This window comes from Centruroides sculpturatus, unplaced genomic scaffold (assembly GCF_000671375.1).
Source record: "Centruroides sculpturatus isolate CEXI.00-Female unplaced genomic scaffold, Cexi_2.0 scaffold1196, whole genome shotgun sequence".
Classification (NCBI taxonomy): Eukaryota; Metazoa; Arthropoda; class Arachnida; order Scorpiones; family Buthidae; genus Centruroides; species Centruroides sculpturatus.
In genome coordinates this window covers 190,079-203,890 of record NW_019385325.1, presented here as the reverse complement: position 1 = coordinate 203,890, position 13,812 = coordinate 190,079, and the positions used below count along the sequence as shown (strand labels likewise).

The window sequence follows — 13,812 nt, the reverse complement described above, 5'->3', positions numbered from 1 at the left end:
GATTGCTCGAAATGGTATTTAAGTACGATTCGAAAATAGTGACACAAGCGATAGACGCCATGTTTAAAGGACACTATGCAATGAAATAAATACGTCAGGTGCAGGCAAGAGGAAAGAAGTCAATGCCCTAGTAAAGAGAAGTACCAGGAAGTCTGGTCGTAACCAATGTTAATTATAAAACGTGACTCAAAGGAAAGAAAACAACGTTCGCAGCAAAGTTCAAGGACAAATCGTTTTGTTTTTCTCGCCAACGAATACAGAGATGAAAACGGGGACAGTTTGTGAATGTCTTTAGAACCGGCAATGAATGTTACTATGTCTCGAACAAATTTTTGATGATGCTTTCTGATTAATGGTGGTTTTTTTTTTGTCTCCGTCGGATACTTTTCTTGTAGAAATGAACGTTTAATTTTGCTTGTCACTTCTCTGAAACGACGCTAAAGATTATTTTGGTAAGTTTATGTATTAGCCATATATATATATATATAAGTTTATAATTTCGTTTAATTTTAGAATAAAAATCTGATTGAAACGTGAATGAAATCTTTGATAGTTCAATTACAATATTGTCATATACAGTAGCCTATATTCAGTGAATAATTATATTAATTTTTTCTAAATTAAAATTAACTATTTTTCTTCAGAATATGTTTTAAGCATTATAAAATATAAAAATCAACAAATTTCTTGTATTGCACTATATTCAATTAAACCTTTGCAATTGTTAGCATGTAAACAATTTTTACTATTGTTAAGACTTGAAAAAATAAAATAAATATATAATAAAATAAAATAAAAAGGAAGGACTCTAAAGATTATTTTATTAAGATGTTCGTTTATCGTATTTAATCGGGTCGTGATACTATTTGCAAGGGATAAAGATATAACAGGTTTTATTGGATGACCTACATCAATATCGTTTATTAGTGTCCTCAAGCGGATCTTAATATTATCACATAATTTAATAATGATATTTGAAGAGTTTGTGACCGAGATAAATCTGTACATTATTATATTGAACGAGTCTTTCTCACAATAATAATATTTTAATGAGACAAATTCAATATGTATTTTTAAAATCATTAACTAAATTAGTGAGAATAAATCTGGACATTTGATTGTTTTATTATGTTAATTTATGCTTTTATTGATGCATAAGCCGTAACAAGCCAAAGTAAAATGAATATCTGCTTATTCTTTCTGGTGATATACACTAGTTATATATAAATTAGGTCCTCTCAGATGGCGAAGTGGATCAGAGTAGTTTAATTAATTTAAATCTTTTTCAGGCTTCCAATCAATATCGTAACCGTAAAGAAGCCCCTTACCCTATTAAATAAATAAAGTACATTAAAAGATATGAATGTGATAAGCGCACTTTTACATATATATATAGAATATTCAAGAATTTACTCTTCATCCATAACACTCTAGTGGCTATATCCAAAGTGGTACACTACTGTCTCTAAGATATTAAAAAGAAAGACAAAACAGGTTAGAAATGTATTATATCTGACAATAGGTGTTTTTTTAATTTACTGGAAATATAATGGCATGTATAATATTTAATTACAATATACATAATTATACATATAATCATGTATAATTATGTAAGTTATATTAATATTAATTATGTATGTTGTAATTAATATTATATACTGACAATTGTATAATAGTTGGTAACAAATGTTTTTGTTTCCTTATGCTTGATACAAATAGAAAGTTTTTTATCGCTGAATTGTACATATCCCTGCATTATCACTTCGAATACGTTTTCAAAATTTTATATTGTATATAAGAAGTATTCATATTTTAATATTATTTACAATATGTAGTACTTATTTCTACTCTCAAAATAACATTTAACGTGTATCGTGACGTAACAATCGAAGCATGGAAACTTTTAGTATTCAATGTTGGCAATTTACACTTGTTCTGTATTGCCAACGGTCAATAAATGTAGCAATTTTAAAATACTTTAATACAGATTAATAGAAATATTTTAATTAGAAATTTTGAATTTTTAAATGGATATTTTTGTCGACATTCCCCAATAGTATCCAATTATTATCGGTTGTAAAAATAACATGAATAATCGCAATAAGGTGGCCATTCGCAGTTTAAGGATGGGAGGGAGTGGGTTGCGAAAAGTATATTATGTACACGATGGAGAGGGAGCATTGTCTACGTGGATTTTTATGATATTAGTGTAGTATTAGCATACGAATTTGTTCTTGTAAGCCTACTTTCTAGTGATATGAATAAATTGTCAGTTAGAAAATATTTGCAGAACTTCTTAGTCATTTCTTCAATATGTGAGGGAGATCCATGAATTATTGCATACGAAGTTAAAAGAAAGGAGATTTTCCAAAAGAACGTCGCTGTACATCGCAGATGGGGTCAAACACGGCTCAAAAATTTTACACGTAATTAATTAATGGAATGTTTCTAACTACATCAACACAGTACTATATTTCTCCATTGCAGATTAGTACTAAAGCTTTTAACAAAACGTGATATCACAGATTTGTACGTGAAGATTGAAAAATTATTTCGAAATGAATTAATTGCATTTATTAATTAATGCAATATTTATTATTATTATTATTATTATTAAAAATAATAAAGTACAGAAGTCATTTTTAGGAGAGGACGAAGCAACTTCGGCACGATAAGAATAAGTTAAATTTTTTGTAACAAATACTGCTATAAACTGAAAGAAAAGCGTTGTTTATTGTCTACCAGAATAAAAATTTACCATAGAACTGGTTAAGATCAGTTTGTTTGGAAATAAAAATAATCATAATAATAATAATAACTTTATAAAAAGATAGCAATTGCCGAAGTTGCCCCCATACCAGGGGCAACCTCGGCAACAGTAATGGGGCAAGATAGGCAGGTATATAAATTTGTGTTATTAACAATGTATAAGTTGGAAATGTATATATAAATTAATTACAAAAAAAATCAAACAGATAATAAATGAAAACATCCTAATGCAAGTTAAAAGCAATATAAATGAATTAGCGAACTCAAACAGTAGAAATGAAATATGCTTAATAGCAAATTGTTTATGCCCTACACATATCATAAATAAATTAAACCAACTCATTTTCCACATCTGTACAGCCACGAGCCCACAGTTCACACTTGCAGCACATAATCCACTTTTCCTGAGTAGTTCCATATTGTTTATTGCAATATATGCAATAATTATTTTCATCATCATTTTCTGGTTCTTTAGGACTTTTCTGCCTCTTTTCTTTAGTGAACTTCGAATCAGATTTCTCCAAATCCATTGCCCTTCTTCAAGTTCCTGATTTTTTAACTTTAGTCTTGGCTTCTAATGTGGCTTTGTATGGTGATCCAGTTATTTCTTCTGCTTGTTGTTGTTTGCGGCAAAATCAAGCCATAGCAAAATCGACCAGGAACAAGATCGGCAACACTGTAGAAGATGCTCCATAGTCATGATTTAGAAACATTAAGTGGAACCCTGAGAATAGGGTACCAAGCCAGGGCACTTAATGTTTTATCCTTCTAACAGGAAAAATAACTCGTTATTATGGAATTATAACAAAACATGCTAATTCTATATAAATGGAAGTAAAATATTATAAGAAATTGAATGAAACAGACAACTTATTTGATATTTCAACTACGCTTGTCGGAGAATAACACAAATACCACACTCAAGAAGCCGTCATTAAAACTCAACTGACTAGCCTCTAAAAAGAGTGTCCTTTTATTTTGTTTCAAAGAAAATTTAATTGACGAACTTGCCCCGTATGCCGAAGTTACCCCGTCTTCCCCTAATATTTATTTTCCTTTAATGAGGCATTAGTTTTAAAGTTTATTTTACTTGTGAATAGTTCTTTATTTTGAAAATTTTTTTAAAAATATTGTAAGGCTTTTTACAGTATTTATTCCACTTTTAAATGATTTTAAAATGATGTACCATAATTTTATTTTTTTGACATAAGAAAACGTTGAATTTTTTTCTTACATACCATAATTTTATTTTGCAAGTGTCCGAATTCCTATATTTCCAAATGCAGAAATTTGAACACTAATTTTTGTCGTGCATGAAGAAATCCTTGGCTAGTTGTGATTCCTACAATTGTAAAATTAACGTTATTTTTTAAAAAAATAACAGAAAATAAACTCTGAGAATGCTTTTTACTAATTAATATTAATAAAGATTAATAAATGTATTAATATTAATAAATTCTTCATTAATAAAAAGGTATTTTAAGAATTTAAATGTTTCGTTCTTCAAAAGCTAAAGAGCGCTGTACCATACGGACCCATATAAGATCTCGGTGGCCCATCAATAATGTACAAGGTATGAAATAAACATGAGGATGAATATCCAAGATCGTTTTATTTATCCTCGGTTGCCAATTCATTGTTCGACAAATATTGTGAATCAACGCAAAATACATAAATACAGACTATTCATATTATATTTGTTGATATTTGCTGATGAAACAGGTCTTCATATCTTTTCTCATAAACACTATGGATACTCAACACAGGGATGACTGTTACTATTACCCGCCTCCTTCAAGAGGCAGTATCAGTATAATATCTATTCTGAGTGTTAATGGCATTAGTGCGTTTCATTGTATCAAAGGTAGCGTCAATGCAGAGCTATTTCGAAGATTCATCGAAGACAATATACATGTTAAAAAGGTAAAATCATTCATCTCATTTTCATTGGGATAATCATCGAATTTTATTGCAAATTTATTATTTATGAAATAAAGAGAACATTTAAGAATTTTTTCTATTTTGTTTTTATAGACCGGGAGTAAGAATGGTAAATTCTATACAAGATGAAAATGGTTTTGGCACTTCATTACCTTCATCTATAACTTCAGAATCATCGTACATTGCAGATTATTATAAAGACAAAAGTGTTTTAATTACAGGCGCAACTGGATTCGTTGGCAAGGTTAGAACAGTTTCAATTTAAATACTTTTATTAATTTTATATTTATTACTATTTAATGTCATGAATATAAACAGAGTTTAAATATTTAAATTCTAAACGATACAGTTTTTTCGATTTATTTTTGAATCACAATGGCTTCTGTTGTGGCTAGAAGTATTACGTAAATTAGAATTTCGTTTATAATTGTAATTAATTTTAAAATAAATTTTAAAAACTATAAAATGCAAAATTATTAAAATATCTAGCTTCAGAAGATGATTTTATATCAAATAATTTAAGTTTTTATCGCCATGCAGTTGTTTAAATCATATTTTTTATTGAAAACATTTCATCATGTCATCAGTTCTGATATTTCTATAACGTCCCTATTCACAATAAATAACCACGAGTTAGAAGTTGACCAATAAACGTCCACGTAGTAAAAGTAAAATGAATGGCAATTGGTTAACTCTAACTCTTGATTCTTGAATGCAAACAAGGTTATATAGGCTTATCTATGTCTCCCCCACTTACCGTAACTGTTCTAACATCATTTTCAATTAATTGACTATACTCACGGGCATTGGCAGAAAATTTTTCAGGGGATCAAGGCTTGGGAATAATTAATTACATCAATAAATTTTAATTTAATTATTTAATATTTTAGCATTTTTCCATGAATATATTATAGAATACGGCAGCGTTTCTCAAAGTGGGCTTCGCAATTGAAATTCTAGGGCAACGCGAATCTTTTAAAACCTTTTTAAAGCTAATGAGTCAAATATGTTGTTTGTTTATTTTACAACTATTTTTAACTGAACAGTTAAGAGTTATTTATTTGAATCGGCGTTGAGGTGTACTGGCGAGGTGTACGAATGATGCGTGAGAAGTGCATCATTCGTACAACTGACATTTCATTGAATGATAAAATATATATAATTGTTTATTAATAAACAGTTGTATACAAAATTGTATAATTATGTAAAATACATAATTATATGCATTTTAATTTAATAATTCGTGAAATAATAATTTAAAAATAAAATATTAGAGTCTGCTGGCCTCGGTTCTTTCTCGTTCGTATTTGTACAAATTTATAACAAAAGATGCCGATGTGTTGTGAGTGCTCCGCAAAAAGGAATTTTCCCTAATAAGGGGACTCCACTTTACCAAGAAGTTTAGGAAACTCTGCCATACCGTATTGCATCAATATAAAAAGACAAATCATCCCTTGGTCAAGGCGTAAAGTACATATCTAAATCACTTTTACGATTGTAATTTTTGGAAATTTTTTACTCGATTTTATGGGGACAAGTGCCCAGTTTGCCCCTCCCCTCTACGGACACTGATGACTCTACTCGATACACAGAATATTTTTAACTCTTATTACAAATCAATAAATTCTATAAGAAATTTAATTCAACGAATCGCTACTTTATTTATTCGTATGGAAAGAAATATACAGTATACACTTTCCAGCAATTAATATATCGTTAATAGAACAGAACAAATATCACGTTACGTCGCTAATTAATACGATCCTGTCAATAGCCATTACTGTGTTGTAGGTGTATCGACACGTCTATAACAATAGCCATTCCAATTTTTTGATAATAGGCTTCGACTATTGACACGGGCGTGTCAGTAACCATTCATATACTTTTATAAATAGAATATTGACATATATATTTTTTCAGAATTTTTTTAAAATCTTGCAAATTAAATACATCAGAATATAAAAATCATATTGAAGTATTTATGCTTTATGTTAACATGATTTACAATAATGAAGGTACTGTATTGCATTTATAAGTTTTACTATAAATACGCATAATATTACATTTAAAGTTTAGTTTGTTTATTTTTTGGCTCTTTCAGCCCTGTTACACTTAAATATAGCTCTTTAATATCCACTGTGAGTTTGGCCAGGTCCACAATGGGATGACCCAATTTATCCGGGACAGACCGTCCAAGAAAAATTCCTGGGGAGTTGCTGGTCCCGGACTCGATCCCGAATTCCCAGCGCGATAAGCTGAGGCCTTAATCCCATGGCCCTCTGGGCATCTTGAGATTTTGAGAGCACTTTGAAGAATTTCTGAAGTTTTGATATCTTTGCTATTTTTTACTTCACCTGCTTCATTTTTAGCCCTTAACTGGTTTCTTGGGGGCCGCGCGGCCCCCACGCGTCATATTTTTACGAATTTCTAAATATCTAAATATCGTGCGCAGCTGCTATTTTATGTAATCTCATTACGTCGCGACTCTTAGCGAGTGCCAAATGTTCGGCCCTGTAGCACTTACAAGGATGGAGCTACGTACCTTCTGGGGGCCGCGCAGCCCCCACCATACCAGTTACGTTGGTTTTTTGTGGAAATGAGTTTTTATGTTTTTTTTTTATTTTTACAATTATTTTGCATAGATATCTCAATCTTGCATCAAAACTTTAAAATGACTACCAAAGAATCATTTGAACTGCTAATAGGTGATAATATTATACAAATTGCTAGATCAAGCCGAAATCTCCTGAAAAGAGTATGTTGTCATTTTGTGCTAAAAAAAATGGTAAATATGCTACTAAGTGCAACAGTTGTTTGAAATTTATTTGCAAAGTGCATAGTACACAAAAATACTATGTGATAACTCTCAAGACTGAACTACGTAATCGCGTTAAAATGTTCCTGAGTCTTAAAAATAGAACTGATTATATTACCTGTGGTTTTTTAACAAATGAAGCTATAAGAGATACTTTTTAATAAGATTAGTTTCTTAAGAATAAGAAAAAGAAAAATATCTTTGGTGAAAACTTAAATAGAGTAGATTTTTGTATTGTTAAAAAAAGCATACACCAAAAGTTGTAACAATTTTGTGATCTCTTGTAATAATTAAGTAAAGAAAATTATATAAATAAATAAAAGTTGATTATACTAAAGAAGGGTTCCATTTAGCATTTATGCACTTTTGAACTGTCACATTGTTAAACTTGCTCTCTAAAGGCAAATTTTGCTTGGGGGCCACGCAGCCCCCATGATACCAGTTACGTTTGAAAAATTTACGATACCAGTTAAGGGTTAAATCTTTATAAAATAAATAAATCAAGTTAACACCTGTACCCATATTTTTCGAACAGTGTTTCCAGATTTGTGAAAATAATTTATTTTCTGAATGGGCATGAAATTTCGTTTTATAATTTGAACTACTTTCATCTATTGATAATAATACAACGCAACGTCTCTAATCGACTTAAAAATTCTGTTGTGCAAGTTGAAATGTCAATATTGTAGATATGACAACAAAACTAAGCTAGTTGTATTGTGGCCAACCTGGTAACATCTTACCGTGCCCGTAGATTTAGTCTTTTGTCTCCCTCTAGAGTCATTCTGACCACGTGTGTGGTACTGGTGACAGTCTTTGTACTCGAGCTCAAAATAAATTTATTTTACCTTTTAAAATCTGTGTTTATTTGTCAATAACCCAAAGTATTTTATTTTTACTAATTAGCAAAGATAAAATGCAAGTAGCAGGTTGTCTTTATCATCTTTTGTCTCCTTACATCATTATTATTAATGCTTCGACGATCGAGGATTTCTATTCAACGCTTTTAAAATATATGAACTTTGGATTCGGACTCGAGTCTTTTCACTATTACTCGGATTCGGCGAGTCCAAGTACTTGGTCGAAAAATCCTACTTCGAATGTATTTTTTAGTTTTCGAAGTAGGATTTTCTGGTTTCGATACAGCGAGTGGAAGCTGAGGTGTAATCCTCGGCTTCGGACCTTAAATTCCTGACCGAGGTCCTCTTAAAGAAAATCAGAATAATTTAATTATAAAATTAATGTACACAGTCTCAAGTGCATAAAAACAGAAAAGAAAATTATATGAGATGTTCTCGGTTTATTACAAAGGATAGAGCGATTACAGGCCTTGCAGCTAGGCATCCGAGTCTCTATACTCGGATACCTAGCTCAAAGGCCTGTAATCGGTCTAAACGATGTTATTCGAAATAGCCAGAAGTATATCATTGGGGCTAGAGGACATGCTGAAATAATTGTGATTGGTATTTTTTATCTTTTCTAGCCAGCACTAGGCCTACTAGCTAGTCCAAATGTTAAAAGTAGACTAAAGTTACGTAATGAAAATATCATATGTACTGTACGTATCATATGTACTGCACATGGATTCTGCTAAATAAACTGATGCGGTCTAGCCATCTTATAGTCCCCGTAGCTACTGCTCAGAAGCCTTCGAAGTAATGGACAAAAAAATTCTATCCTAATGAAAAACTTTAGAGCCTCTTTTTTATTCGCGGATAGAACAAGATAAAAAGTTGAATCCTTGGTATGATTACATTGAATGACTATAAATTTTTCAATGTTAATTATTAATAAAATATGACATTTTAGTATGCCACGTACTGTACTGTACTGTACACTAATTTCGTTATTAATAATATGTTTCTAAAATACTTTCGATAGTCATTTAACGGACTTTCGGCAATATCGGATATTCTCTTCCCCCAATTAGTCCTTTAAATCGAAGGCCTACTGTACTCTGCTTTTAAGCTTTTTTTATTCGTCGAAATCATTCGAAAATTAAAATATAAAAATAGATCGTGGAAAGTACAGTACGTTCTAACTGTAAATGCTTATTTGTAAGATATTTTCTAATTTTAGAAATATATGTATATACACCAGTGTCGATAAGGGAGGCTTAACCTAGATCTACAGCTTAGAAGAGGCCATTGGCACGAATGTGTCACTAATCATCATATTGTAATATTTAATATTAATATATCATACAATTTAATATACATAATTAATGCTATTTAAAAACCGAGAAAATAAAAATAAATTTCTTTTTGTCTCCAGAAAACCATTGCCTTTCGTAAATTTATACTTTAAGAACAATAACACAAACATTTATAATTGAAATATGTATAATTAACTTCTAAATAAAGATGTTCAATTTGATTTTTAAACAGGTCTTAGTTGAAAAATTATTACGTTCCTGTAGTAATATTAAATATATATATTTATTATTGCGAACAAAAGATGGAATGGGATGTAGACAACGTCTTGATCAACTTCTTGGTTCCCAGGTAAGAATATTTGATACGTTAAAATTTAAGGAATATATAAACTTTAAATTACTGGTTAAATTTATGAAAGTACAGTCATTCGATTCTGCATTAAAAGAAGGATTTCCCTTGGGTTAATAGTTAAGATATTACAAAAAACCCATTATCATTTTTAAACAGTATTATAATTTTAAAATGAATTGTATCTAGCCTTTCATCATCTCGGCATTTGGATATACAGTGTGTTTCCTAAAAAGCGATCCAGTGTAATAGCTCAAAGAACTCAGATTTATGTAAAGAATATTTGCTTTCATACATTATAAAGGATGGGCATTGATTTATCAGTGAATTTTCCTTTAACCCCTGCATTTTTTGGGGTAAGCTCCTATCATTGGAACGTTAGTTTTAGCTACAATATAGTTATAGAGCAGGTCGAAATTAGTACATTTCATATTTCCGTCAATTAAAAATAGATTAAATTTTCGAAAGTACGTGGCATGTCCTTAAAAGGTTTGTTCGGTTTCATTATAGTGCTGAGCCGCATTTAAATGTTTGCTTCTCAATCTTTAAGTAGTTTCTGATAAATACAGCTGTCTTACTGTTCCAACGCATACGCCACTCATCCTTCAGCAGATGTAACCTATGCATAATGTATAAAATATATATTTTATGAATGATATAAAAAATAGATACCACCTATGATAAGCATTGCATTAAGTTACGAAAAAAGCACGAAATTCTGCTGTAATGAACTGGTGAATAAATTATTAGATGGCAATAGAATCGTGATAAAAATGAGTAAACTACACAGCCTGGTATGAACCGAAATATCACTGGAACGAACGAAAAAAAGATTATGGGAATTTGAATTTGCTTTCTACTTTCCACTTTTATCTGAGTGATTTTCGAATTTTCACAAAATGCACTTGTAGGAAATTCATAATACCAAGATTAATACCCATTCAGATACCCGAGCTGAATAATAATAATCATTCGCTGTAAGGTGAATTCGCACACAGGAATATCGCTGTACTATAATATAAAATTTAGTATAGCGTTTATTACACTAAAAGATCGTTGAAGACCATTTCAGCATATTAGTACGGGGACTAATAGCTCAAGCTACTGATGAAATCCAAACTGACAACTTTTCGAGAGAGAGAATTGAATTTTATGGATTACAATCTTTTAAAAAGCATTGTTCTATTTTTAATTAACTATGTTGAAATTTAGATCTTTGCCCATCTGAAGCGAGAAAATCCTAAGAGCCTTACCAAAGTCATACCAATTAGTGGTGATGTTACACTTCCGGGACTTGGACTCAGTGAAACAGATACAAACATTCTTACAGCCAATGTTTCTGTTGTTTTTCATTGTGCAGCCACAGTCAAATTTGACGAACCTTTCAAGTAAGTCCGAAATATTTACAAGCAAGCATTGAATTTTAAGATTTAGTAATAGACAAAATTAAATATTTTATTCAGGAAATCTGTATCAATTAATGTAGAGGGAACAAGAAGAATAGTAGAATTATGCCATAAGATGGTTCATATATCGGTAAGTAATGTAGCATGTTTTTATGAAATATTCAAAACAATGAAATTTGTTCTCTCTCAGGCTTTAGTACACGTTTCAACAGCTTATTGTTTTTGCTACCGTAAAGAAATCGAAGAAATCGTCTATTCTGAATCTATGACTCCCCAGAAAATCATTGAGATGGCAGAGTAAATAAAATCATTTTAACAGCTTTCTTGTTTTTCGAGCATATATGTAATATGTATTTTCCAGATGGATGGATGAAGATCTACTCGCTAGTATTGTTCCAAAATTATTAAATGGTCGTCCTAGTAACTATCATTATACAAAAGCATTAGCAGAAAACCTCTTAACTCAAGAAATGAGCTTTCCAGTTGCAATAGTTAGGCCATCTATTATAACGGCTGCATGGAAAGAGCCAATTCCAGTGAGTAAATCTGACTTCAGATTTCCTGTGTGAGAAATTTATTATTTTTGATGCACGAAATGCTACCTTATAATGAAGATTCAGCTCGAATTTTAAAATATCCTATTAACACCTGTATATTTTATACTAACCTGATTACTATTTTTCTTACAGGGTTGGGTCGATAATTATAACGGTCCATCCGGATTTATTGTTGCGGTAATTAATTTCATTTTAGAAGAAAGCAGTTTGCATCAAAATAACGTTTTAATAAATATTTACAGACAGGAAAGGGAATTTTGAGAACCATGCTTGTGGATCGAAACATAGGTGCAGATGTAGTTCCAGTTGATCTAGTTGTAAATCTGATGATCACAGTTGGTTGGCATATTGGCGTATGTAGGTAAGTTCAGACAAAACGTAGTTTTGTTATCAAAAGTGCAATTTACTTACTTGACTTAGGCCAAACTCTCTCACTGTTTACAATTGTACAACTGGCTCGATTAATAAAATCACTTGGGGAGACATCAAGAAGATTGCCTATCCCATTATAATCAAACATCCTAGTATGCAGGTCTTTCGTTATCCAGGTGGAAGTTTTAAAACTAGTCGATTTTGGAATGAAGTATGTCTTCATTTTCAGCATATTCTGCCTGCTGCAATTGTCGATTTTTTAGCATGGATAACAGGCAATAAACCTGGGTAGGTTTCTAAACAGTAGGTTTAAAAATAAATTTGACTTTGTACTTTAGTGTTTCTCTCTTCTTTTTTATAGATTGTTAGAAGTATATAAAAGTCTTCATCGTGCAGTTCGCCTTTTAGAATATTTTACGACAAATGAATGGCATTTTGATTGTAATAATGTATTATTATTAATGAATTCATTATCAGGAAGAGATAGACAAGTTAATTATATTCATAAAAGTTTTATAGCATAGAATTTCATCAGTAATGCCTTATACTAGTTATCTTTCTTTCAGACATTTGGTTTCGACATACGACCAATTAACTGGTCATTATATATGGAAAATTACGTGTTAGGAGTAAGAAGATATTTGTTAAAAGAAGACGAATCTACATTACCTGCAGCACGAACAAACCTAACAAGGTATTTTTTTCATTTTTTTGTTTTCACTATTTTGACTTTCAAGAGAATTAATTTTTTTTTTTTTTTATAAATATATTGTTTAGGATTTATTATTATTGGCAAGCAGCACATGGATTGCTTCTCTGTGTTATCTTCTATTTATCAAGACAGACAATGGCTGCTCACTCCATATGGTGGTTTCTAGTATCTTTGATTCTTCAAATACAAGACAAAATACGAAAATTATTCGCTTCTTGAAGTATCATTATTTCTGTAAATCAATATGTACAATTTAAAATCTCATTAGCATAACAAAACTATCGTTAAGAACTAGTCTAAATTTGTACTCAAATTAAACTGTGTTTTAGCTTGAAAATTATTCAATAAGTTATATTTTTTGTTAAAATGTCAAATGGCTTATTTTAGTGTTATGTCTAAAATGTTCTATAAAATAAACTGAATTTCTTAAAAATCAAATTTAATTGAATACTTTGTATCTTAGCCAGATGGCTGAAGCAGTTATTTGAAGGCATCAGCCTAAACTCTGGGGACCAGGAAGTTTTCATGGCTGATCTATCTAGACACAATGAGCACTGTCCTTCACTACCTGGCTGCCCCCATTGTGGGCCTGGAGAAAGGCTTTAGTGCCCACAGAATAAAGCCAAAATGCTTCAAATAAATCAAATGATACTTTTCTGATTAAATCCACAAAATATAATTAATTGATTTTCATATTGTATGATGATAATTTTGTGCATTTTGATCTAAACTGAAG

General features: G+C 30.8%; 2 protein-coding genes across 3 annotated transcripts in view; one reads left to right on the top strand and one right to left on the bottom strand.

The window, feature by feature from the left end:
• The window catches only part of LOC111637669 (fatty acyl-CoA reductase 1-like), a 34,837-nt gene extending 31,538 nt beyond the window's left edge, over positions 1-3,299 (bottom strand). The window contains exon 1 of the mRNA XM_023383219.1: positions 3,105-3,299. Within this exon, the coding sequence (XP_023238987.1) occupies positions 3,105-3,299 (195 nt within the window). The remainder of the gene's footprint in view (positions 1-3,104) is intronic.
• On the top strand, positions 287-13,806 carry LOC111637671 (putative fatty acyl-CoA reductase CG5065). 2 transcript variants are annotated; one of them, XM_023383222.1, is made up of 13 exons: positions 287-452; positions 4,804-4,954; positions 9,913-10,029; positions 11,242-11,417; positions 11,493-11,565; positions 11,626-11,732; positions 11,797-11,971; positions 12,125-12,169; positions 12,235-12,353; positions 12,413-12,652; positions 12,726-12,855; positions 12,931-13,058; positions 13,142-13,806. In XM_023383222.1, exons 2-13 carry the CDS (start codon positions 4,817-4,819, stop codon positions 13,293-13,295), a joined length of 1,602 nt encoding a protein of 533 aa, XP_023238990.1. In that variant the 5' UTR covers positions 287-452; positions 4,804-4,816; the 3' UTR covers positions 13,296-13,806. The 2 variants fall into 2 exon arrangements, with proteins under 2 accessions (XP_023238990.1, XP_023238989.1); XM_023383221.1 differs by having other exon boundaries at positions 11,493-11,732.
• Positions 13,807-13,812: the final 6 nt, after the last annotated feature.